Source organism: Bubalus bubalis, chromosome 9 (genome assembly GCF_019923935.1).
Source record: "Bubalus bubalis isolate 160015118507 breed Murrah chromosome 9, NDDB_SH_1, whole genome shotgun sequence".
Classification (NCBI taxonomy): Eukaryota; Metazoa; Chordata; class Mammalia; order Artiodactyla; family Bovidae; genus Bubalus; species Bubalus bubalis.
The window spans coordinates 89,080,135-89,107,665 of NC_059165.1; the positions used below are offsets into that span (position 1 = coordinate 89,080,135).

The 27,531-nt window shown below is 46.9% G+C and overlaps 2 protein-coding genes across 2 annotated transcripts in view; both read left to right on the forward strand.

Annotated features, from left to right (window-relative positions):
- Positions 1 to 11,720: 11,720 nt before the first annotated feature.
- The window catches only part of LOC102411035 (solute carrier family 22 member 4), a 51,893-nt gene continuing 36,082 nt past the window's right edge, over positions 11,721 to 27,531 (forward strand). The window contains exons 1-2 of the mRNA XM_045166622.1: positions 11,721 to 11,920; positions 18,293 to 18,787. Coding sequence (XP_045022557.1) covers positions 18,395 to 18,787 — 393 coding nt within the window. The 5' untranslated portion in view covers positions 11,721 to 11,920; positions 18,293 to 18,394. The remainder of the gene's footprint in view (positions 11,921 to 18,292; positions 18,788 to 27,531) is intronic.
- On the forward strand, positions 11,919 to 13,100 carry LOC123466172 (solute carrier family 22 member 4-like). Its single transcript, XM_045166623.1, has one exon. The coding sequence runs from the start codon at positions 12,023 to 12,025 to the stop codon at positions 12,425 to 12,427; it is 405 nt and encodes a 134-aa protein (XP_045022558.1). The 5' UTR covers positions 11,919 to 12,022; the 3' UTR covers positions 12,428 to 13,100.

Consider the following 27,531-nt stretch of genomic DNA (forward strand, 5'->3'; position numbering starts at 1 on the left):
CAGAGTGGAGGAGACACAGACTTGTGTGTTCTAAGAACAGAGAAGCAATGTCTGGAGTGGTACCAGTGAGGTGCTAATAGAAGCAGATGAGCTCAGAGAGAGGTGGGTGGAAATCCTGCCCATGTTAACCTTGTAAGCCTCAGGAAGGACTTTGGTTTTTACTCTGAGAAGAGAAGCCAGAGGAGTAGCATGACCTGGGCTTTTATGTTTTAACCAGGATGACTCTATCTGCTGTATGGAGAATAGACTGTCAGGGGCAAAGGTAAAAGTAGGGAGACCAGTTCGTAGACTTGACTGCATTCATCCCTAACTAATCCCTAACTAGCCCACTTCCTTCTGCCTCCATAGCTCCAGCTCCAGTTCAGTTCCCCATCTTCTCCTGCCTGGGGCTGTATCAGCCTCCTGCCTGGCTTTCCTGTCTCCTGTCTGGCTCCTCAATCCTTTCTCCACACAAGTCAAAGAGTTTTTAACATGCAAATCTGATTATGTCACTCTTGTTTTTTAAAGCTTCCATGGCTCCCCTTTGCTCTTAGGACAAAGTCTAAATTCCTGTACCCTGCACGCAAGGCCCCAGGAGGTGTTCAGTTCAGTTCAGTTCAGTCACTCAGTTGTGTCCAACTCTTTGCGACCCCATGAGCTGCAGCACACTAGGCCTCCTTGTCCATCATCAACTCCCGGAGTTCACTCAAACTCATGTCCATCGAGTCAGTGATGCCATCCAGCCATCTCATCCTCTGTCGTCCCCTTCTCCTCCTGCCCCCAATCCCTCCCAGCATCAGGGTCTTTTCCGATGAGTCAACTCTTCGCATGAGGTGGCCAAAGTACTGGAGTTTCAGCTTTAGCATCAGTCCTTCCAATGTACACCCAGGACTGATCTCTTTTAGAATGGACTGGTTGGATCTCCTTGCAGTCCAAGGGACTCTCAAGAGTCTTCTCCAACACCACAGTTCAAAAGCATCAATTCTTCGGCGCTCAGTTTTCTTCACAGTCCAACTCTCACATCCATACATGACCACTGGAAAAATCATAGCCTTGACTAGACGGACCTTTGTTGGCAAAGTAATATCTCTGCTTTTGAATACGCTATCTAGGTTGGTCATAACTTTCCTTCCAAGGAGTAAGCATCTTTTAATTTCATGGCTGCAATCACCATCTGCAGTGATTTTGGAGCCCAAAAAAATAAAGTCAGCCATTGTTTCCACTGTTTCCCCATCTATTTCCCATGAAGTGATGGGACCAAATGCCATGATCTTTGTTTTCTGAATGTTGAGCTTTAAGCCAACTTTTTCACTCTCCTCCTTCACTTTCATCAAGAGGCTTTTCAGTTCCTCTTCACTTTCTGCCATAAAGGTGGTGTCATCTGCATATCTGAGGTTATTGATATTTCTCCCCACAAGCTTGATTCCAGCTTGTGCTTATTCCAGCCCAGCGTTTCTCATGATATACTCTGCAGAGAAGTTAAATAAGCAGCATGACAATCAACAGCCTTGACATACTCCTTTTCCTATTTGGAAACAGTCCATTGTTCCATGTCCAGTAGTCCCTGCTGAACTTCACTGACAGCCCTGACGCAGGCCGCTGTAATCGCTGTTTTGTTAATCTGTATATTCAGCCTCTTCAAGATCCTTTGCCAGATTCTAACAGGCTTCCTTGACCCTCCAAAGAGTTAGCAATGAAAACTGACTTCTCCCTTTTGGTTCTATGTGACAAACTTTATTGCCCTCAGCTTCCACCTTGAGAACCAAGGAAAGGGGTGAGAGCAAGAGAAACTTAGATGTTGCTTCATGCTAGCTCTCCTTTCCTGTCCAAGGACTCAGACCCTCTGGGGGCACTGCAGCCTGGCTCTGGGGGGATAGCCCATGAAGAGCTGAGTCAGGGGTGTTATGACCCACACTGTAGTGCCCAGAAGCCTAGGCTATGAGCCCAGAGAGTCTCTCTGACCACTCGGGGAGTGCCCTGCCCCTCCTCCACCTGTGGGTCTCCTTGTGTAGCTTATCTGCACTCCAGCTCCATCCTGGAGCTCATTCTTACCCAAGGTAATAACCTTCTTGATTTTGGGCCCCTGACTTGCTTTCCACAGCTCTGGGTAATTTCCTGATTTATCCTTTTCTTACACAATATTCAAAATTTTCCCACAATATAGTCCTTGGTATCTCTAAAAAGTGGTGGAAGTCTAAAAAGAAACAGGTAGTAAAGGGGTCTCTCTAATAAGCATGGATTGTCCTTCTGTCCCCTTTCTACCACAAGTAGGAAACTATACTTGGAAACCAATTTTATCTTTGCTCCTGTCTGATGTGGACCATTTGTGGCTGAAGGCAGGGTCTAGAAATCCCAGGAAAGGCTGCCAGAGGCCTCACTTCTTCCTGCAGGGTCTGGTGTTGGCCTCAGCCATGTGGGCTCAGGGACCTGACTGACCAGCCCTGAGCAGGTCTGTCTCCCCTCTGAGCAGGTCTGTCTCTGCTGAAGCACCACATCACACACCAGCTTCTTTACCAACATAGGTAGCAGCGGAAGGACACTTGGCTGCTCCCCAGGGTATTCTTGGCCTAAAGGCACATTTCATGGGAAGCCAGAGCAATGTTACAGACGGAGAGGAAGTCTCAGGGGATGCAAATTTTGTAAAATACAATCGGACCTAATATGTCCCAGGCCTTCATCTTCAAGTCCTTAGTGAACTGATATTATTCTTCTTTCATCCTCACACAAACCTGAAAGGAGGTACAATTATTATCCTCATTTCATGAAAAGCTGAGAAACTCGCCAAGGTCACATGCTGGTTAGCTGATCTCATGGCGAGGACTCCCAGAGCAACTGCAAGCATGCGTCTTCCCTGGAGAATGTTGCCTGTCCTACCAATGGTCTGGAAACCCTCTGAAGGGTGCAGACCTATCTCTGCTTGTCAAGGTCCCCAGAGCAGCCCAGAGTGCAGGTTCAGATTCACCAAGTCCTCACAGAGCCAGGCTCCTCCATGGACCATGAAACAGTGGAAAATGAGTTGAGTCAAGGGCTTCCCTGGTGGCTCAAATGGTAAAGAATCTACCTGCAATGCAGGAGACCTAGGTTCAGTTCCTGGGTTGGGAAGATACTGTGGAGAAGGGAATGGCAACCCACTCCATGGACAGAGGAGCCTGGCAGGCTATACTCCATGGGATCCCAAAGAGTCAGACACGACTCAATGACTAACACACACACACACACACACACACACACACACACGCTTTGGGACTGCATGTAGACAAGGCTGATGCCCACAACACTTGTTCATAAGCTCTGGTCAGCACAAAACCACCCCCATACGTGCCTGACTTGTGCTTGAGGTCAGGTCCTGATCCCTGTGCTAAAGGACTACTCTGACTCCTCACCCCTTCTCCTCCTACTTCCTGTGATGCCTTCTCAGCCTGTGTTCCTGTCCACTGCCCTGCCTGTCCCTGACCCAGCTTCTCCCTTCTCCAAATGCTCATCCTCAAGAGTGATCCCTTCTAAACTGCTCCTCACCTCTTTCTATAGTCTCGCCCAGTCCCACTGAAGTTGGTCAGGGGAAATAGAGATCAGAGGCCCAGCCAAGAGACGGTTCTTCCTCTACAGGCTTGATGTTAAGCAGGCTATGATTCCAGTTAGGTTTGTCTACTTCTCAGCACTCAGAACCACTTCCACAGCAGATTTCTGCTTTTCCCTACCAGATATCCTACTCTCCCATCAATTCTTGGAGTTCTACAACTTGAAGTCTTTGTCCATGCACAGGGCCTCAGAAACTCTGCACTCAAGACCACTTCAAAACATTATACCTCCAGCCCAGGCCTCTAAACAACTGCCCATCTCTACCTGGATGTCCCAAAGGCACCTCAAGTTCAATACATCCCAAGTGCACTTCATCATCTTCTCTCCAACACCTCTTATTCCTGTGCTTCTCAGACAAAGACACCACCATCCACACAGCCATCCAATTCTCCAAATTTGTCGTCATCCTTGTCTTTCCCCCTCCCTAATCCCCGTATCTAGTTGGTCATCAAGACCTGTCCTTGCCACCTCTTTAACAGCTCTGAATGCATGTTCAGTCATTCAGTTGTGTCTGACTCTTTGCAACCCCATGGACTGAGCTCTGTAGAGCTCTGAGCTCTCTCCTCCCAGACCAATCCCAGTGGGGCTGGGTGAGGAGCCCACCAGGCTCCTCTGTCCATGGGATTCTCCAGGCAAGAATACTGGAGAAGTTGCCATTTCCTCCTCCAGGGGGTCTTCCTGACTCAGGGATAGAACCTGGGTCTCCTGCATCTCCTGCATTGGTGGGCAGATTTTTTTTTTTACCACTGAGCCACCTGAGAAGCCCCCTTAACAGCTCTAGAATCTAATTTCTCAGCCACCACCACCATCACCCTCTTGGACAGCTAATCATAGTCTCTTCCCTGGTGTCTCTGCTTCCATTCTAGCTCCCTCCTTTGCATTCTCAACTTGGCCACCAGAGGGAATCACCCTAAAACATAAGGTTTTCCTCTGACTTCACTGCCTCAGAATTAAATCTAAGGCCATTTAACAATTAAGAATTTTAAAAAGATGTTCAACATAACTAATTATTAGAAAAATTCAAATCAAAACTACAATGAGGCATCACCTCACACCAGTCAGAATGGCCATCACCAAAAAGCCTACAAATAATAAATGCTAGAGAATGTGTGGAGAGAAAGGAGCCTTCCTACACTGTTGGTGGGAATGTTAATTGGTAGAGCCACTATGGAGAACAGCATGGAGGTTCCTTAAAAAACCTAAAAATAGAACTACCATATGGTCCTGCCATCCCAATCCTGGGCATATATCTGGAGAAAACCATAATTTAAGTAGACACATGAACCCTAATGTTCATTGCAAAACTATTTACAATAGCCAAGGCATGTAGGCAACCTAAATGTCCATCAACAGATGACTGGATAAAGATGTGAGATACACACACAGACTCTCTCTCTCTCTCTCTCACACACACACACACACACACACACACTCACACACACAGTGGAATATTACTCAGCCATGAAAAAGAATGAAATAATGCCATTTGCAGCAACATGGATAGACCGAGTTCAGTTCAGTTCAGTCGCTCAGTCATATCCAACTCTTTGCGACCCCATAAATCGCAGCATGCCAGGCCTCCCCATCCATCACCAACTCCCGGAGTTCACCCAAACTCATGCCCATTGAGTCGGTGATGCCATCCAGCCATCTCATTGTCTGTTGTCCCTTTCTCCTCCTGCCCTCAATCCCTCCCAGCATCAGAATCTTTTCCAATGAGTCAACCCTTTTCATGAGGTGGCCAAAGTACTGGAGTTTCAGCTTTAGCATCAGTCCTTCCAGAACTGATCTCCTTTAGAATGGACTGGTTGGATCTCCTTGGAGTCCAAGGGACTCTCAAGAGTCTTCTCCAACACCACAGTTCAAAAGCATCAATTCTTCGGCACTCAGCTTTCTTCACAGTCCAACTCTCACATCCATACATGACCACTGGAAAAACCATAGCCTTGACTAGACAGACCTTTGTTGGCAAAGTAATGTCTCTGCTTTTGAATATGCTATCTAGGTTGTAATTTCATGGCTGCAGTCACCATCTGCAGTGATTTTGGAGTCCCCAAAAATAAAGTCTGACACTGTTTCCACTGTTTCCCCATCTATTTCCCATGAAGTGATGGGACCAAATGCCATGATCTTAGTTTTCTGAATGTTGAGTTTTAAGCCAACTTTTTTTACTCTCCTCTTTCACTTTTATTAAGAGGCTCTTTAGTTCTCCTTCGCTTTCTGCCGTAAGGGTAGTGTCATCTGCATATCTGAAGTTATTGATATTTCTCCCGGCAATCTTGATTCCAGCATGTGCTTCATCCAGCCCAGCGTTTCTCATGATGTACTCTGCATATAAGTTAAATAAGCAAGGTGACAATATACAGTCTTGACGTACTCCTTTCCCAATTTGGAACCAGTCCATTGCTCCATGTCTGGTTCTAACTGTTGCTTCTTGACCTGCAAACAGATTTCTCAGGAGGCAGGTCAGGTGGTCTGGTATTCCCATCTCTTTCAAAATTTTTCACATTTTGTTGTGATCAACACAGTCAAAGGCTTTGGTGTAGTCAATAAAGCAGAAGTAGATGTTTTTCTGGAATTCTCTTGCTTTTTCAGTGATTCAACAGATGTTGGCAATTTGATCTCTGGTTCCTGTGTCTTTTCTAAATCCAGCTTGAACATCTGGAAGTTCACCATTCATGTACTGTTGAAGCCTGGCTTGGAGAATTTTGAGCACTACTTTGCTAGCGTGTGCAATGACTGCAATTGTGCGGTAGTTTGAACATTCTTTAGCATTGCCTTTCTTTGGGATTGGAATGAAAACTGACTTTTTCCAGTCCTGTGGCCACTGCTGAGTTTTCCAAATTTGCTGGCATATTGAATGCAGCACTTTCACAGCATCATCTTTTAGGATTTGAAATAGCTCAACTGGAATTCCATTACCTCCACTAGCTTTGGTTGTAGTGATGCTTCCTAAGGCTCATTTGACTTCACATGCCAGGATGTCTGGCTCTAGGTGAGTGATCACACCATCGTGGTTATCTGGGTCATGAAGATCTTTTTTATATAGTTCTTCTGTGTATTCTTGCCACGTCTTCTTAATATCTTCTGCTTCTGTTAGAGTCATACCATTTCTGTCCTTTATTATGCCCATCTTTGCATGAAATATTACCTTTGTATTTCTAATTATCTTGAAGAGATCTCTAGCCTTTCCCATTCTATTGTTTTCCTCTATTTCTTTACATTGATCACTGAGGAAGGCTTTCTTATCTCTCTGTGTTATTCTTCGGAATTCTGCATTGAAATGGGTTTATCTTTCCTTTTCTCCTTTGCCTTTTCTCTTCTTTTCTCAGCTACTTGTAAGGCCTCCTCAGACAACCATTTTGCCTTTTTGTATTTCTTTTTCTTGGGGATGGTCTTGATCCCTGCCTCCTGTACAATGTCATGAACCTCTCTATCCATAGTCCTTCAGGCATTCTGTCTATCAGATCTAATCCCTTGAATCTATTTATCATTTCCACTGTATAATCATAAGTGATTTGATTTAGGTCATATCTGAATGGTCTAGTGGTTTTCCCTACTTTCTTCAAGTCTGAATTTGGCAATAAGGAGTTCATGATCTGAGCCACAGTCAGCTCCTGGTCTTGTTTTTGCTGACTGTATAGAGCATCTCCATTTTGGCTGCAAAGAATATAATCAATCTGATTTCAGTATTGACCATCTGGTGATGTCCATGTGTAGAGTCTTCTCCTGTGTTGTTGGAAGAGGGTGTTTGCTATGACCAATATGTTCTTTTGCAAAACTGTTAGCCTTTGCACTGCTTCATTTTGGAGTCCAAGGCCAAGTTTGCCTGTTACTCCAGGTATCTCTTGACTTCCTACTTTTGCATTCCAGTCCCCTATGATGAAAAGGGCATCTTTTTTGGGTGTTAGTTCTAGAAGGTCTTGTAGGTCTTCATAGAACCATTCAAATAATACTATTACTTAACTTGTATGACAACCTCACCCCTAAAATCAAGAGCTACTGATCAGAAGGCTAATGACAACTGCCACAACAGAAAATAGTATTTCCTTATAAATTTCCAAGATTCAGACCAGTTCACAAGCTCAGAACCTATTGATCGAAAAGGAGGCCAAATCTCTTTAAGAAATAACTCTCCTATACTGCCAAAAGTATATATGATAATTATTTCCCTAATTTTTCCCCACAAGGGATCTGTGACTGTCTCAGGCTACTCAGGCTGCTATAACAAAATACCACAGATTGAGGGGCTTAAACAATAGAAATTTATTTCCTCACAATTCTGGAGACCGGAAAGTCCAAGATCAACTGCTAATCAATTCAGTTCCTGGTAAGTCTTCTTCCTGGCTTGTAGATACCTCTCTGACATCCTTTTTTTATAAGGGCACTAATCCCATCATTAAAATCCCACCCTCATGGTCTAAACCTAATTATTTCCCAGAGGGCCCATCTCTAACCACACCTCTACATTGGAGGTTAGGGCTTTAACATATGAATTTTGAGAGGGCACAATCAGTCCATAGCTGTGGCCTTTTACCTAAATAACTCTGGCCTGAGAAGAAGGAAAGACCCAGCCTTTTTGGATACAGAGTATGAGCTGGCACTGATACCAAGGGACAGCAAGGAACATAAGTATCCCCTAGTTATACTTGGGGCTTATGAAAGCCAGGTGGTAAATGGGGTTCTCCTGCAAGCAAGTGTGATGGATCCAAAGATCCACACTGGATAACTAGGATAGATACACTTAGCAGCTGGCAAGACCTTAACATTTACTCCCTATTAAATAAGAGCAATTATGGTGAGAAGGACCAACTAGAAGCCTCTAACACACCCACATTCTTGACCAATTTATTTCATCAGAAGTAAAACCACCTCCTGGGAAGAAATGTAGAGATCCACACCAATAGAAGGTTTTCTTCTTCATATCCTTCAGGGAGGATAAAAATCTCTTCGCTTTTATGTGGAATAAATAGCAGGACATATCACTGTCTTGCCCTGGGGTTATGTTAATTCTCCTGCTCTGTCACAATATAGTATTTAGTGACTTTGATTGTCTTGATATTCCATGGAACATCATGATGGTCTATGGAATTGATGTATTGATGTATTAATGACATAATGCTAATATGTCATAACCTAGTGAGCAGATGTCCTAGAAGATGGGAGATAAGAAGTATGATTGAGGGCTTTCGATGCTGATGAAGTTGTGTTTTTTTACTTTTTTTTGTTCCAGAATGAGTTAAATGTATAAAAAGTAAACAAACTAGTAAAAAATGAATCCCTAGGGCTACTATTATGGCCAAACTTATTTCTTCTATATCCTTGCCCACTTCTTTCATTCCATATGATTTTGAAGCTAACTGGTGAAGTTATTAGGGATCCAGTTGTCTGGAGCATGCCAGGCCATCTTCTGTAAGGTAAAGGCAAGTTGTTGTACCTTGTATCCTCTACCACTAATAAAAAGACATAATGCTTGGTGGGAATACTACTGTAACCCACTTAATGGGTATTTTGGGAGGCTCCCACTTTTGAGTGAAGCCCAGAGCAAGAGAGAGTGCTACAGAGTATCCAAGGTTCCCTGCCACTTGGACTATGTGACCCATCAGAATCAATGGTGCTAGAGATGTTCATGGTGATAACGATGCTGGGCAGAGTCTCTGATAAGACCTAATAAAATAATTTCAGTAAGATCTCTAGGATGCCAGAGCAAGGTCATGCCTTCTGCAGCAGAGAGCTATTTGCCTTTAGAAAAGCGGCTATTTGGCTATAGTAAAAACTGAGTACCTGGCAATGTGACATCAAGGGTCTATGCAACTAGAAATATCCAGTAAGAGCTGGGCATTGTCAAATTCTATCAAGTCATAAGATTAAGCAGGCACATCAGCAATCTATCATGTAATAGAAATGGTAGGGTCAGAATCAGGACTGAGCAGGTCCATACAGCTCATGTAATTTAATGAACAGTAGCTCTAACTCCATGACAGCTACACCTCAGCTCTACCAACATTTCTCCTCAACTCAAACCTATGGTTTTATGGGGGTTCTCTATACCAACTGACAGAGGGAAGAAAATACTCAGCCCTGTCTCACAGATGCTATCAATCAAAAAACGGATTGTTTACTGCAACATAGCCCCACTTAGGAGTGGCCCTAAAGGACAATGGTGAAGGGAAATTTTCCAATGGTCCAGGTATAAGTAGGGTACTTGGGCATTCATTATGTATGGAAGGCAAAGTGGTTTAAGATATGGATTTACATATACTCATTGTCAAGTGGTACCTGTTGACTCTCACATACGTGTACAGCCTGGAAGTACAGGGGAGTTGACCAATGGAGCCAGAACTAGTTTTTTGTTTGTTTTTTTTTAAAAAGCCTCTTCATTCTCTGTGGCTCTTTACTTCATTCTCTATGGCTCTTTAGAAGATCCCAGCAGGATTGAACTCCAATTATCCATTGGAGTTCACTGAACTCTAATTATCCTAATTAGAAATTAGGGTTGAGAAAAAGCTGAGGCAAGTGAAATGAATGAGGCACTTGCCTCCGGTGCAAAATTTAAGAGGGTGCCAGGAAATTCAATCATCAAATAACATTTTAACACAGTATTTTAAAAAATCAAAACCAGTATGAGACTCTAGGAGGAACAAAGCTCCAAAACTTTAAGTAAAGATATGATCAGTTATTATTGATTTTTTCTTTGCCCTCAGGCTCTAGAGTCTTAGCGGCACTGTCACTGATCCTGGTCGCTACCAATGACCAGTTCAACTACACAGTCTTGTATTGGCTTTACCTCCTTTCCTGTTCACTCTCCCTGGTCCTTCATTCCTTTCCCTAGGATCACTACTATAAACAAATGATCTCCACATAAATTCTTATCTCAGGCTTTGATTTTTATTGGGGTTGAAGGGAGGATGAAATCTAAGCTAACTAAGACAATGACCGCAAGAAATACTGTTCAAAGAAGGATACTTTTGAAAGGAAAGGAAAACACTTAATAAAACAGTGCTGTCCTGGTACATCCAGACATAAGGTCTTATTACACATAAGGAAACAGGTTCCAAGTGGATAGAAAGCCAGCCAAGACTAGAGGTTATAAAAAATGGAGCAGAAATGCCTCCCACCTCTTAATCAGGGCCTGGATGCAAATGCATTTGTACAAAATCTCCAAGAGATGGGCCCTTCAGCCTGTCAATCCCTTCCACCTCAAGAACCCCAGGACTCCCATTGCAGTCCCAGACTTGCTCACACAACAGCAGAGGGGCCTTAGGCCTGGACACTAGCAGACTGGTCCCTGCTCTGGCTACCCTGCCAAATCTGGGCAACAAACTAAACCTTTTCCTCCTCCCTTCCTGCATCCCTCTGTTCCCCGACTGGGAGCGCTCCCTTCTGCAAACCAGAGGCCTCTAGTCCAAGAAGCTTCTGGCAGCCATCCTCGAGGAAGAGCCCCAGGGAATCAAAATCAGAGCCCAGGAGAATCAAAATCAGAGCCCAGGAGTGGTGACAGCTGGGTCTCCATTACCGTGCTCTCACAAAGGGTCAAGCTCCGCGTAGAATCTTCTCCAGAGGCCCCAACAGGATCCTGGGACCACCTGGTAGTCCCTGCTCCCCACCTCCCCTCAGTCCAAGCGTGTCTCTGACGAAATGTGACCTCGATCATCTCTTCAGGGCGCTGGGCCTGTTTCCCCCTATTCAAGGTGAGGCTGCGGGCTGTCCGGAAGCCGCCAGCAGGTGACTGAATCTGGCAGCCTAGGATTGGGGGTTGGGAGCTCCGGGTCGGCGGGCGCGGGCGCGCTCTTGTCACCCCTGCGCCCGCAAAGGTTTCCCGGGAGCACGGGCTCCACGGACTCGCCCATCCGCTCCCGGCCCGAGGCTCCCTGAGCTCAGACCCCGAGTTGGAAGCGGCAGCGGAGAGATCCCAGCCCCGGACGAGGCCTGAGGCGACGGCGACAGGGAAATCCGACCTCTCAGAGCCCTTGCTCTGCGGCCTCGACTCTGCCCTTACACGCTGCCCAACCCGGCAGCCCGGGGCTGGGCGCTCAGTACTTAGGGGGCTCCGGGGCGAGCAGGGGCAAGGTAGGGGCGGTGCTGGAACTAGTCCTCTTTTTCCTAAGCCCGCGGCCAGCTGACCTCCTAGCCGCCGCCCGGTGGCCGCGGACGGGGGGCGGAGCACCGGCGGAGCCGCCCTGGAGCTCCACCCTACCCCGTCCCGCCCCGCCCCGGCCGGGTTGGCGGTGTGGTCCCGAGTTTCTGCTTCCAGAAAGTGGCTTCCAGCTTTGCGTCCAGTGCCCAGCAACCTTCTAACGCCCGCAGCCCGTTTCCCAGGAAAGGCCCCGACCGCGTGCCCCGCCTTCCCTCAGCTTGCCGGGTCCGCGAGAACGTTTTGACGCCCACGCCCTGCACCGCGCGGCGCTGTTCGGGGAACGCGCTCTCATCACCCCACGTTGCCAACTGCAGAGCCGCGCCGAGCATGCGGGACTACGACGAAGTGACCGCCTTCCTGGGCAAGTGGGGGCCCTTCCAGCGCCTCATCTTCTTCCTGCTCAGCGCCAGCATCATCCCCAACGGCTTCAACGGTATGTCAGTCGTGTTTCTGGCAGGGACCCCGGAACATCGCTGCCGGGTGCCGGACACCGCGAACCTGAGCAGCGCGTGGCGCAACCACAGTATCCCTGTGCGGCTGCAGGACGGCCGCGAGGTGCCCCATAGCTGCCGGCGCTACCGACTCGCTACGATCGTCAACTTCTCGGCTCTCGGGCTGGAGCCGGGGCGCGATGTGAACCTGGAGCAGCTGGAGCAGGAGGGTTGCCTGGATGGCTGGGAATTTAGCCAGGACATCTACCTGTCCACCATCGTCACCGAGGTGGGTGTGTGAGCGACCCTTAATCTGCATCAGACCCCCTGGAGACATTCTAGCCGTCTTTGGCTCAGCGTCCCCAGTTCCTCATCAGACCTGGCTAGCAGTCATCTGGGTTATAATTTTAACACAGGTGTGCAACCCAAGAGGGCAGGACACGCTTAGGATCATTCCTGGTCAGTTTGTCCAGAAGGGAGGGCATGAAGAACTGAGAAAGGAGGCAGCCGTCAACTGCCTTTTTCTCTGGCAGTTTCACAAGAGGAAGTTGTTTCCCAAGAGCCTAGATACTGTCAACCCCAGGCTCCCCAGATGTACAGACTGAGTCAAATTCCTGCAGGCGTGAGGAGGGGTGTGGGGATGCTGCTGAGACCATGTGCAGACACAAAAAGGAGTCTTATTGCTGGGCAGGGCATGGGCAGGTCTGGTCTGTTCCCTGGTCACAGACTTCTGGAAGCATCAAGGGCTCTCCTGCTCTGCTATACAACTATGGTAAGGCTTGGGTCCTTTCCTGAGTCTCTAATTTCTCCACAAAGGAGCAGGAGGCCTCCTGATACTGGTGGAGAACAGGGAACTGCTAAGTCACTGCAGTCGTGTCCAACTCTGTGTGACCCCATAGACGGCAGCCCACCAGGCTCCCCTGTCCCTGGGATTCTCTAGGCAAGAACACTGGAGTGGGTTGCCATTTCCTTCTCGAATGCATGAAAGTGAAAAGTGAAAGTGACGTCACTCAGTCATGTCTCTTAGCAACCCCATGGACTGCAGCCCACCAGGCTCCTGCGTCCATGGGATTTTCCGGGCAAGAGTACTGGAGTGGGGTGCCATTGTCTTCTCCGAACAGGGAACTAGAGGAGGTATAACCCTGGTCCCAAGGCACTCATGAAGGGACAGACTCACAGAGACAGTGTAAGCATAGAGCTCAGGGGCTTCTCTGGCTTTGATCCCCTAACTGGGGCTCGTAGTGCTTACCTGCCTTCTGCCCACAGTCCGATCCTGAGGCATCTAAAAGTAGGGGTCAGCTCATCCCAGTTCCTGGAAGTGCGGTCAGCATCTGGGCTAGAGCTGGCCCTACTAACTGCAGTTCTCCTCAACAGTTGGGTTGAGGAGGACTCTCTTTCTCTTTCCCCTTCCTTAATAGTCTGTTCACCTCAGGATGTGAGGGGTGGGTAGGTAGCTGCTGGTTTACAAGTCCATGGCTATCCCTGTTACACCTGGCCCAAGTGGGCCTCTGGGAAAATACGTGGTTCTCCATCTGAGGATGCACAACATTACACACTCACAAACACACAACTGGATTTGCCTTTTTCAGCAGCTTTTCCCTTACTTGCTTTCTTTTTGGGTACTATAAAAAGTAGTATTTGAGTAAAATAAAAAGCAAAGGAGCACTAGTCATTGGGAGGAAGGAGGGGAGAAGCATGAAAGTGAGTATGGTGGGTGATTCTCCCTAGAGAGGTGGTGGGACAAAGAGTTCTGGAGTCAGATGGGTGGACTGGTTCTGGCCCCACCCGTAAGCACTAGTCTTCAAATATTTGCATATTCATGGAAGTATTATTCACAAAAGGTAAAAGCAACTCAAATATCCAGCAACAGATGAATGGATAAATAAAATGTGGTGTATGCACACAGTGGAATAGTATTCAGCCTTAAAAGAGGAAGGAAATTCTGACACATGCTACAACATGAATGAACCTTGAAGATATTATGCCAAATGAAATAAGCTAGTCACAAAAAAAGACAGCAACTGTTTGATTTCACTTATATACCATATGAAGAGTAGTCAAACTCATGGGAACAGAAAGTAGAATGGTAGTTGCCAGGGGCTGGGAGGGGAGAGAAATGGGGTGTTATTTAACAGATATAGAGTTTCATTTTGCAAGTTGAAAAGAGTTTTGGGGATTGATTGCACAATAATGTGAATATACTTAATACTACTGAACTGTACACTTAAAAATTGTTAAGGTGGTACATTTTATGTTGTGTGAATTTTATTACAGTTGTTAAAAATGAGGATCATAAGAATGCCCAGCTTATCTGAGTTGTTGAGAGGATTCAGTGAGATCATGTGCTATGCAACATCCCATAGCACCAGCAAATGGGCATCACGGGTGGGTGGATGAGGAGCGGTAAGGGCAGGACCTCGCCATCTCTGGCTGGGCATCATGGGCATTTGGGGAGCTGTTCTAAGGACCAGGTTTCAGCCAGTACAATGAGTGGCGAGACTTGCTGAGTGCAGAGCCCCTTTCCCAGGGTGGAATTCTAGGGCCAGAGAATAGGACACAGGTCTGAATCCACTGCCAGGAGAGAAACGCCCTCATCTCCCTGACAAGAGCAAGTTGGGGACCCTGAGCAAGTTCTCTGCACCCCTTTGGCCCCACACTGGCAGAGGGATCATCCTCAGATGGTCTCTGCTTTATACCTCTATATGGGATCTCCTGATGGGCATACCCTCTGAGACAGAGGAGCCCACCTGAACTGACCCCCTGACCCCTTCACAGGGAAGAACAGGTTGGTCAGGATCCAAAGGAGGGCATGTCCATGCAAGTACTTTCCAGGGGATGCCAGGAGGCGGAACCTGGTATCTGAGTTGGGACCTGTGTGAGCGCATCTGTCTGGGTATACAGGTGTATAAGGTAATTTCCTTCCTCAAGGACTGTTTGTGAAATGCAATCTGTTTGTCCTGTTTAGAGCTAAGAATCACTTTAAAAAACAAAACTTTATTTTGAAATAATTTTCATTTAGAGAAAAGTTGTGAAAATAGTACAGAGAATGTGCTGATCTCCAGGGGGCCTAGATTCAGGAGCAGAGCCACTGGACAAACCTTAGGGGTGAGTCTGGCTCCTGGCCAGAGTCTAGGCATGGGCTGGCCTTTGCCTCAAACATGTCTTCTTCTCCCATGGAACATCATTAGGTAGACTTGACCCTCTTTAGTCCATGGGCTGAGAAAACTAGGCAGTCATCTCTGAGCCAGGGCCCATACTCCAGAGGCCCTGGGCGGGGGTGGAAGGGGGGCTTGTTTGGTAAAGAGCAGCTTTCTGTGGCAGACCTCCTGTGACCTGAGGCAGGGCTGCTGCCCCACCATATCAATTGCTATCCTCTCCTTCAGCTGGAGGCATCCTCTAGGAACCCATGCGGGAGACCCAGGTTCGATCCCTGGGTTGGGAAGATCCCTTGGAGAAGGAAATGGCAACCCACTCCAGAACTCTTGCCTGGAAAATCCCATGGACGGAGGAGCCTGGTAGGCTACAGTCCATGGGGTCGCAAAGAGTCGGACACGACTGAGCGACTTCACTTTCACTTTTCATGCCCTTAACCATGATAGAATGTCCAACAAAGGGCCTGGGCCTCTGGAGGCGCTAGCCTTGTGCTATCTTTCTTGGGACCTGGGATTAAGGCTTGAACAGAATAGGACACACTGATTCTCCACCCACAGCTCAAAGGTATAAAATAGGAACAAAGGAGCCTTATCCTTTGCTAACAGGGCACTAGGAGCAGTGAGAGAGGGAACGATGAGATCAGAATGAGTCCAGCATCTGACAACTACTTGGGACTCCATATGGCAGCTCAAAGGGATGTACCTCCTTTGGGGCCTCTGCCAAAGCTGAAGAGTTTGAGCAAGAAGCAGGTTAGGCTGTTTTCTTCCCATCAGACTTACAGGCTGCCCTGGAATACCGCTGGCTAGTGTGAGACTGGCAGCTTGGCTGTCGGGACAGCCTGAATATCATACCTGCCCTCTGGCAGATTCCAAAGGGGATAAAGTGGGAACCTCAGCCTCCAGCCAACACCAACAGACTTTTATTTCCAGGCAGTGCTGCAGAAAGAGAACAAATACAGGAGACTGGGGGCCTTTTCCTAGCTGTGGCCTGAATTTGCTTCCCTGTTTATCAGCTGCCTCATGACAAACAGTTTGTCTGTTGCCTCTAAGTTCTGTTCCTCTGACAAAGGCCACCAGGATCTCAGAATGCCTTCGTCCAGAGGCTGCTTCACCCAAGCCTCCTGCCAAGTTTCTGGATAAAGATTTTGTCTATCTCTCCTGGTGGGCAGCAGACCCCTCACACTTTGTCCAAGAGATAGGGTGGTATATTGACAAAAACAAGGCTTGGCAGAGCTGGTCAGAGGAGCTGTGCCTTGGGCCTGTGAAGGGACTGTAATTTCTTCTTTGTGACAGGCTGTGTGTGTGTGCTAAGTTACTTCAGTCGTGTCTGACTCTTTGTGACCCTATGGACTGTAGCCTGCCAGCCTCCTCTGTCCATGGGATTCTCCAGGCAAGAATACTGAAGTGGGTTGCCATGCCCTCCTTCAGGGGATCTTCCTGACCCAGGGATCGAACCCATGCCTCTTATGTCCCCTGCATTGACAGGTGGGTTCTTCCAGGCTAATGCAGACCTGCCTTATTATCTGAAGTCTTGGTATAGTTTTAAGCATGTCTCTAGAGTCCAATAAATAAATAAATAAATAAATAAAATGGCAGGGATCTCCATTTGAAGTAGAAAGAATAGAGCCTCTGGGGAAAGGCTCAGTTGACTCACATATCCCAACAATTGACACAGACAGTCCAAGGCTGGTGGCTCCTGCTCTGTGTTTACAGGACTGGAAACAGCACTGAGTGCCCCTTCTTCTTCCCTCAGGCCCCTCCATTCCCATCCCTACCATCCCACTTAAACTCCCTGGGTCTTTTGCTTTGGCTCCACCTCTGATAAACACAGAACTCTTCACCAATGCCTCTCCACCTGTGGGTGCTTCTTCTTTACATCTAATATAAGAGAAGAAAGATACTGAGATTTTTAAGAGTTAGCCTCCCATCTTCTGAGCTCCAAGTACAGAGGCTTAATTCCTGGTGAGTGTAGCCAGGAGATTGGGGGATCCCATCCTCCACTCAGTCCATACTCATGTAGTGGCACATCTACTCTAGTGTCCACAGGCTGACAATATGGGGGCCCTGGATGCCCTTATCCCAGTTTGTTGTAGAGTGGAGATTCCATGCCAAAAGAGGCAAGCCAAAAAGGATGCTACCACCTCCAACGAGTGTCTAAACTCATAAGGCAGGGAGTGTCATTCAGAGGGCACTTTCCCTTACGCCAGCCTGGTGCAGGGGCTCAGATATTTTTCCCCAGGGGAGGAAGTAGTCCCCACAGGAAATAACTTCATTTCGCACAGGATGTACAGAAGTTGAAGCCTGAGAGTGTTCTTTAAAACAACAAAAATTGTGGTGGTAAACAATTATGAGGAGACTGGTAGCTCCATTAGAGCAACAAGCTAACCCATAGGGCAGCTAGATTACCGGAGAGAACCAGAAAAAGAGACAGCTCAGAGCAACACTCCTGGAGTCAGAACAAACCTCACAGACTTGCCTCAAAACTGCTCTTTCAAAGGGACTTGAATTTAATTGAACTAGTCTGTGGCATGTTTTGTGCCCCAGCGCACAATAAAGGAATGATATAGCAATTGCTGGAGCCTGACAGCTAGGATGGATGGCATCACTGACTCAGTGGACATGAGTTTAAGCAAACTCAGGGAGATAGTGAAGGACAGGAGGCCTGGCATGCCGCAGTTCATGGGGTTGCAAAGAGTCGGACATGACTTAGCGACTGAACAACAACAGCTAGGTGTGATATCAGCAGAGGGAGACAGCTTAATAGAAAAAATGGGGAAAGAGACAGTCAAAAAGAGTCCTGCTAACTCCATTGTTCTCCCGGGGTGACTGCACATGTGCCTAAGGATGTGTCCTCTGAAGAGCAACACCAGAGGCTTCACACTGCAGGGGAAATAGTCTTTAATAAGAGTCCAGCTTCCAGCTTTGCGTCCAGTGCCCAGCAACCTTCTAACGCCCGCAGCCCGTTTCCCAGGAAAGGCCCCGACCGCGTGCCCCGCCTTCCCTCAGCTTGCCGGGTCCGCGAGAACGTTTTGACGCCCACGCCCTGCACCGCGCGGCGCTGTTCGGGGAACGCGCTCTCATCACCCCACGTTGCCAACTGCAGAGCCGCGCCGAGCATGCGGGACTACGACGAAGTGACCGCCTTCCTGGGCAAGTGGGGGCCCTTCCAGCGCCTCATCTTCTTCCTGCTCAGCGCCAGCATCATCCCCAACGGCTTCAACGGTATGTCAGTCGTGTTTCTGGCAGGGACCCCGGAACATCGCTGCCGGGTGCCGGACACCGCGAACCTGAGCAGCGCGTGGCGCAACCACAGTATCCCTGTGCGGCTGCAGGACGGCCGCGAGGTGCCCCATAGCTGCCGGCGCTACCGACTCGCTACGATCGTCAACTTCTCGGCTCTCGGGCTGGAGCCGGGGCGCGATGTGAACCTGGAGCAGCTGGAGCAGGAGGGTTGCCTGGATGGCTGGGAATTTAGCCAGGACATCTACCTGTCCACCATCGTCACCGAGGTGGGTGTGTGAGCGACCCTTAATCTGCATCAGACCCCCTGGAGACATTCTAGCCGTCTTTGGCTCAGCGTCCCCAGTTCCTCATCAGACCTGGCTAGCAGTCATCTGGGTTATAATTTTAACACAGGTGTGCAACCCAAGAGGGCAGGACACGCTTAGGATCATTCCTGGTCAGTTTGTCCAGAAGGGAGGGCATGAAGAACTGAGAAAGGAGGCAGCCGTCAACTGCCTTTTTCTCTGGCAGTTTCACAAGAGGAAGTTGTTTCCCAAGAGCCTAGATACTGTCAACCCCAGGCTCCCCAGATGTACAGACTGAGTCAAATTCCTGCAGGCGTGAGGAGGGGTGTGGGGATGCTGCTGAGACCATGTGCAGACACAAAAAGGAGTCTTATTGCTGGGCAGGGCATGGGCAGGTCTGGTCTGTTCCCTGGTCACAGACTTCTGGAAGCATCAAGGGCTCTCCTGCTCTGCTATACAACTATGGTAAGGCTTGGGTCCTTTCCTGAGTCTCTAATTTCTCCACAAAGGAGCAGGAGGCCTCCTGATACTGGTGGAGAACAGGGAACTGCTAAGTCACTGCAGTCGTGTCCAACTCTGTGTGACCCCATAGACGGCAGCCCACCAGGCTCCCCTGTCCCTGGGATTCTCTAGGCAAGAACACTGGAGTGGGTTGCCATTTCCTTCTCGAATGCATGAAAGTGAAAAGTGAAAGTGACGTCACTCAGTCATGTCTCTTAGCAACCCCATGGACTGCAGCCCACCAGGCTCCTGCGTCCATGGGATTTTCCGGGCAAGAGTACTGGAGTGGGGTGCCATTGTCTTCTCCGAACAGGGAACTAGAGGAGGTATAACCCTGGTCCCAAGGCACTCATGAAGGGACAGACTCACAGAGACAGTGTAAGCATAGAGCTCAGGGGCTTCTCTGGCTTTGATCCCCTAACTGGGGCTCGTAGTGCTTACCTGCCTTCTGCCCACAGTCCGATCCTGAGGCATCTAAAAGTAGGGGTCAGCTCATCCCAGTTCCTGGAAGTGCGGTCAGCATCTGGGCTAGAGCTGGCCCTACTAACTGCAGTTCTCCTCAACAGTTGGGTTGAGGAGGACTCTCTTTCTCTTTCCCCTTCCTTAATAGTCTGTTCACCTCAGGATGTGAGGGGTGGGTAGGTAGCTGCTGGTTTACAAGTCCATGGCTATCCCTGTTACACCTGGCCCAAGTGGGCCTCTGGGAAAATACGTGGTTCTCCATCTGAGGATGCACAACATTACACACTCACAAACACACAACTGGATTTGCCTTTTTCAGCAGCTTTTCCCTTACTTGCTTTCTTTTTGGGTACTATAAAAAGTAGTATTTGAGTAAAATAAAAAGCAAAGGAGCACTAGTCATTGGGAGGAAGGAGGGGAGAAGCATGAAAGTGAGTATGGTGGGTGATTCTCCCTAGAGAGGTGGTGGGACAAAGAGTTCTGGAGTCAGATGGGTGGACTGGTTCTGGCCCCACCCGTAAGCACTAGTCTTCAAATATTTGCATATTCATGGAAGTATTATTCACAAAAGGTAAAAGCAACTCAAATATCCAGCAACAGATGAATGGATAAATAAAATGTGGTGTATGCACACAGTGGAATAGTATTCAGCCTTAAAAGAGGAAGGAAATTCTGACACATGCTACAACATGAATGAACCTTGAAGATATTATGCCAAATGAAATAAGCTAGTCACAAAAAAAGACAGCAACTGTTTGATTTCACTTATATACCATATGAAGAGTAGTCAAACTCATGGGAACAGAAAGTAGAATGGTAGTTGCCAGGGGCTGGGAGGGGAGAGAAATGGGGTGTTATTTAACAGATATAGAGTTTCATTTTGCAAGTTGAAAAGAGTTTTGGGGATTGATTGCACAATAATGTGAATATACTTAATACTACTGAACTGTACACTTAAAAATTGTTAAGGTGGTACATTTTATGTTGTGTGAATTTTATTACAGTTGTTAAAAATGAGGATCATAAGAATGCCCAGCTTATCTGAGTTGTTGAGAGGATTCAGTGAGATCATGTGCTATGCAACATCCCATAGCACCAGCAAATGGGCATCACGGGTGGGTGGATGAGGAGCGGTAAGGGCAGGACCTCGCCATCTCTGGCTGGGCATCATGGGCATTTGGGGAGCTGTTCTAAGGACCAGGTTTCAGCCAGTACAATGAGTGGCGAGACTTGCTGAGTGCAGAGCCCCTTTCCCAGGGTGGAATTCTAGGGCCAGAGAATAGGACACAGGTCTGAATCCACTGCCAGGAGAGAAACGCCCTCATCTCCCTGACAAGAGCAAGTTGGGGACCCTGAGCAAGTTCTCTGCACCCCTTTGGCCCCACACTGGCAGAGGGATCATCCTCAGATGGTCTCTGCTTTATACCTCTATATGGGATCTCCTGATGGGCATACCCTCTGAGACAGAGGAGCCCACCTGAACTGACCCCCTGACCCCTTCACAGGGAAGAACAGGTTGGTCAGGATCCAAAGGAGGGCATGTCCATGCAAGTACTTTCCAGGGGATGCCAGGAGGCGGAACCTGGTATCTGAGTTGGGACCTGTGTGAGCGCATCTGTCTGGGTATACAGGTGTATAAGGTAATTTCCTTCCTCAAGGACTGTTTGTGAAATGCAATCTGTTTGTCCTGTTTAGAGCTAAGAATCACTTTAAAAAACAAAACTTTATTTTGAAATAATTTTCATTTAGAGAAAAGTTGTGAAAATAGTACAGAGAATGTGCTGATCTCCAGGGGGCCTAGATTCAGGAGCAGAGCCACTGGACAAACCTTAGGGGTGAGTCTGGCTCCTGGCCAGAGTCTAGGCATGGGCTGGCCTTTGCCTCAAACATGTCTTCTTCTCCCATGGAACATCATTAGGTAGACTTGACCCTCTTTAGTCCATGGGCTGAGAAAACTAGGCAGTCATCTCTGAGCCAGGGCCCATACTCCAGAGGCCCTGGGCGGGGGTGGAAGGGGGGCTTGTTTGGTAAAGAGCAGCTTTCTGTGGCAGACCTCCTGTGACCTGAGGCAGGGCTGCTGCCCCACCATATCAATTGCTATCCTCTCCTTCAGCTGGAGGCATCCTCTAGGAACCCATGCGGGAGACCCAGGTTCGATCCCTGGGTTGGGAAGATCCCTTGGAGAAGGAAATGGCAACCCACTCCAGAACTCTTGCCTGGAAAATCCCATGGACGGAGGAGCCTGGTAGGCTACAGTCCATGGGGTCGCAAAGAGTCGGACACGACTGAGCGACTTCACTTTCACTTTTCATGCCCTTAACCATGATAGAATGTCCAACAAAGGGCCTGGGCCTCTGGAGGCGCTAGCCTTGTGCTATCTTTCTTGGGACCTGGGATTAAGGCTTGAACAGAATAGGACACACTGATTCTCCACCCACAGCTCAAAGGTATAAAATAGGAACAAAGGAGCCTTATCCTTTGCTAACAGGGCACTAGGAGCAGTGAGAGAGGGAACGATGAGATCAGAATGAGTCCAGCATCTGACAACTACTTGGGACTCCATATGGCAGCTCAAAGGGATGTACCTCCTTTGGGGCCTCTGCCAAAGCTGAAGAGTTTGAGCAAGAAGCAGGTTAGGCTGTTTTCTTCCCATCAGACTTACAGGCTGCCCTGGAATACCGCTGGCTAGTGTGAGACTGGCAGCTTGGCTGTCGGGACAGCCTGAATATCATACCTGCCCTCTGGCAGATTCCAAAGGGGATAAAGTGGGAACCTCAGCCTCCAGCCAACACCAACAGACTTTTATTTCCAGGCAGTGCTGCAGAAAGAGAACAAATACAGGAGACTGGGGGCCTTTTCCTAGCTGTGGCCTGAATTTGCTTCCCTGTTTATCAGCTGCCTCATGACAAACAGTTTGTCTGTTGCCTCTAAGTTCTGTTCCTCTGACAAAGGCCACCAGGATCTCAGAATGCCTTCGTCCAGAGGCTGCTTCACCCAAGCCTCCTGCCAAGTTTCTGGATAAAGATTTTGTCTATCTCTCCTGGTGGGCAGCAGACCCCTCACACTTTGTCCAAGAGATAGGGTGGTATATTGACAAAAACAAGGCTTGGCAGAGCTGGTCAGAGGAGCTGTGCCTTGGGCCTGTGAAGGGACTGTAATTTCTTCTTTGTGACAGGCTGTGTGTGTGTGCTAAGTTACTTCAGTCGTGTCTGACTCTTTGTGACCCTATGGACTGTAGCCTGCCAGCCTCCTCTGTCCATGGGATTCTCCAGGCAAGAATACTGAAGTGGGTTGCCATGCCCTCCTTCAGGGGATCTTCCTGACCCAGGGATCGAACCCATGCCTCTTATGTCCCCTGCATTGACAGGTGGGTTCTTCCAGGCTAATGCAGACCTGCCTTATTATCTGAAGTCTTGGTATAGTTTTAAGCATGTCTCTAGAGTCCAATAAATAAATAAATAAATAAATAAAATGGCAGGGATCTCCATTTGAAGTAGAAAGAATAGAGCCTCTGGGGAAAGGCTCAGTTGACTCACATATCCCAACAATTGACACAGACAGTCCAAGGCTGGTGGCTCCTGCTCTGTGTTTACAGGACTGGAAACAGCACTGAGTGCCCCTTCTTCTTCCCTCAGGCCCCTCCATTCCCATCCCTACCATCCCACTTAAACTCCCTGGGTCTTTTGCTTTGGCTCCACCTCTGATAAACACAGAACTCTTCACCAATGCCTCTCCACCTGTGGGTGCTTCTTCTTTACATCTAATATAAGAGAAGAAAGATACTGAGATTTTTAAGAGTTAGCCTCCCATCTTCTGAGCTCCAAGTACAGAGGCTTAATTCCTGGTGAGTGTAGCCAGGAGATTGGGGGATCCCATCCTCCACTCAGTCCATACTCATGTAGTGGCACATCTACTCTAGTGTCCACAGGCTGACAATATGGGGGCCCTGGATGCCCTTATCCCAGTTTGTTGTAGAGTGGAGATTCCATGCCAAAAGAGGCAAGCCAAAAAGGATGCTACCACCTCCAACGAGTGTCTAAACTCATAAGGCAGGGAGTGTCATTCAGAGGGCACTTTCCCTTACGCCAGCCTGGTGCAGGGGCTCAGATATTTTTCCCCAGGGGAGGAAGTAGTCCCCACAGGAAATAACTTCATTTCGCACAGGATGTACAGAAGTTGAAGCCTGAGAGTGTTCTTTAAAACAACAAAAATTGTGGTGGTAAACAATTATGAGGAGACTGGTAGCTCCATTAGAGCAACAAGCTAACCCATAGGGCAGCTAGATTACCGGAGAGAACCAGAAAAAGAGACAGCTCAGAGCAACACTCCTGGAGTCAGAACAAACCTCACAGACTTGCCTCAAAACTGCTCTTTCAAAGGGACTTGAATTTAATTGAACTAGTCTGTGGCATGTTTTGTGCCCCAGCGCACAATAAAGGAATGATATAGCAATTGCTGGAGCCTGACAGCTAGGATGGATGGCATCACTGACTCAGTGGACATGAGTTTAAGCAAACTCAGGGAGATAGTGAAGGACAGGAGGCCTGGCATGCCGCAGTTCATGGGGTTGCAAAGAGTCGGACATGACTTAGCGACTGAACAACAACAGCTAGGTGTGATATCAGCAGAGGGAGACAGCTTAATAGAAAAAATGGGGAAAGAGACAGTCAAAAAGAGTCCTGCTAACTCCATTGTTCTCCCGGGGTGACTGCACATGTGCCTAAGGATGTGTCCTCTGAAGAGCAACACCAGAGGCTTCACACTGCAGGGGAAATAGTCTTTAATAAGAGTCCAGCCAAGTCATTAAACAAATAGAAAAGCAAACAAAAACAAAGACAGGTACCCCTGGTGTGTGTCGGGGTGAGAAGTGGTGCGGGGGAGAAAATTCAATGCTCAGAGTTTCTACAATGTATTTTCTGAAATGTCCGGTTTTTAACCAAAAATTACAAGACATGCAAAGAAACAAGAAAACCTGACCCACACTCAGGAAAAAAGTAAAAAACAGAAATTGCCCAAAAGGGCCTAGATGTCAGATTTAACAAAAACTTCAAAGCAGCATTATAAGTATTTTCAAAGACCTAAAGGAATTCGTGCTTAGAAAGTAAAAGAAGGTACAATGACAAGGGCTCATCAAATATTGAATACCAATTAAGATTTAAAATGAAAGTTATATTAAAAATAATCAAATAAAGTTTCTGTAATTGAAATAAACAGTAGCTGAAATTTTAAAATTCACTAGAGAGCCTTACTCTAGTAACTTTGAACAGACAGAAGAAAGGATCAGCAAATTTGAAGATAGAGAAATAGAAATTATGTAATCCAAAAAACAGAAAAAAAAAGGAGTGAAGAAAAATGTACAAGTTCTTGGAGCAATGCGGAACATTGTTAACCAGACTAACGTGCATAAAGGGAACACTAGAAGGAGAAGAGAGAAATGAGCAGAAAAAAAGATAGTGAAAGAAATAATGACTGAAAACTTACCAAATATGATTAAAAACATTAATCTGCACAGTTCAGCAGCTCAATTCCAAGAAGAAACAAAAAGATTTTTGCACACAGACAAATCATGGTAAGATTACTTAAAATCAAACACCAAGGGAAATTTTTGAAAACAATAAGACAAATAGGACACATACAAGGGAACCCTAATAAGATTTACATTTGACTTGTCATAAGAAAGAAAGGAGGGGACTTCCCAGGTAGTCCAGTGGTTAAGAATCTGCCTGCCAATGCAGGGTCCATGGGCTTGATCCTTGGTCCGGGAAGATTCCACGTGCTGAGGGGCAACCAAGGCCAAGCACTACAACTGCTGAAGCCCACACACCCTAGAGCCCGCACTCCACAACTAGAGAAGCCACTACGAGAAGCCTGTGCACCACAGCTAGAGAGTAACCCTCACTCGCTGCAGCTAGAGAAAGCCTGTGCATAGCAAAAAAGATCCAGTGCTGCCATAAGTAAATAAATTTTTAAAAAGAAACAAAGGAGGCCAAAGGCAGGGGGGTAACATATTTAAACTTCTAAAAGAAAAAGCACATCAACCAAAAATCTTATTAATGTAACGAGCAAAACTATCTTTTAAAACTAAAATAGATATTCTGTCTCTTACACACACACACACGTAAGAGAATTTTTGACTAGCAGTGCTACCTTACAAGAAATACTAAAGAAAGTTCTTCAGGAATAATTATTTTTCTAAAGCACAACTTATTCTCTGAAAACTACAAAGCATCTTTGAAAGAAATGAAGATCTAAATAAATGAAAAGATATCTCATGTTCTGTTCACGAAGCAGAAGGTAATATTGTCAAGATGGCAACTCCCCAAACTGATCTACAGATTCAACACAAAACATATTCAGTATCGTTAGTCATTAGGAAAATCACAACCACAAACAAGTCAAAACCATAATGAAATACTTCTTAATACCTCCTGGGATGGTTAAAATTAAAAAGATATACAATAAAAGTGTTGATAGGAATATGGAAAAATGGAAACATTTGTTCATTACTGTTGGGTTTATACAATGATGCAGCCACTTTAGAAATACCCAAGAGAAATGAGAACATGTATCCTTGCAATATCTTGTATAAAAAAGTTTATAACAGCTTTATTCATAATAGCCAAAAAGTAGAAACAACTCAAATGTCTACCAACTGGTAAATGGCTAAGTAAAAGGTGGTATATCCAAACAGTGGAATATTATTCAGCCATAAAAAGGAATAAAGTACTGATACTTAGTACTTGAATGAAGTACTGATACTTAGAACAACATGGATGAACCTTGAAAACATTATGCTGACTGAAAGAAGCCAGTCACAAAAGATTGCATATTGTATGATTCCACTTATATTAAATGCCCAGTGTAAACCCATCTAACATTGTTCAAAATAGAGTAGCACCTGTCAAGGGCCACTATCAAGTCTCTTTCAGACACCCAAGGACTGGAAAATTACAGAAGACAAGAAGTTACAGATTCTCAGAAAAAAACAAAACCAAAAAACACAGCCTATTGAAGCACAGCTAGCCCAGATACAACTGTGGACCAGAAAAGATATAAACCCACCACCTCTTTCCTGCACCTTGTCCTTTGAACTCAATAAAAGACTCAAACCCCCACCATTAGGGGCCAGCAACCACTCTGTGCATCTGGCCCTTTCCTCCCTTGGAAAGGGAATAAAAACTCTCTCTTCTTCTCTTGTTAATATTTCTATGAATTCTTTCACAAGCCGTGTTGGTTCACCCAACACCCAGAATAGGCAAATCCAAAGAGACTGAGTGTATGTTAGTAATTGCCACAGGCTGGGAAAAGAGAATTGAAAGTGACTGCTAATGAGCATGGGGTTTCTTTCAGGGGTGATGAAACTGTTCTAAAATTAGATAATACTGATGACTGCACAACTCTGTGAATATAGTAAATTATAAATGAATTATACACATAAGAAGAATGAATTTTATGGTATGTAAATTATATCTCAATAAAGCTCTTATCAATTCAGTTCAGTTGCTCAGTCATGTCCGACTCTTTGCGACCCCATGAACCGCAGCACGCCAGGCCTCCCTGTCCATCACCAACTCCAGGAGTCCACCCAAACCCATGTCCATCGAGTCGATGATGCCATCCAGCCATCTCATCCTCTGCTATCCCCTTCTCCTCCTGCCCTGTCTTTCCCAGCATCAGGGTCTTTTCCAATGAGTCAGCTCTTCACATCAGGTGGCCAAAGTATTGGAGTTTCAGCCTTCACATCAATCCTTCCAATGAACACC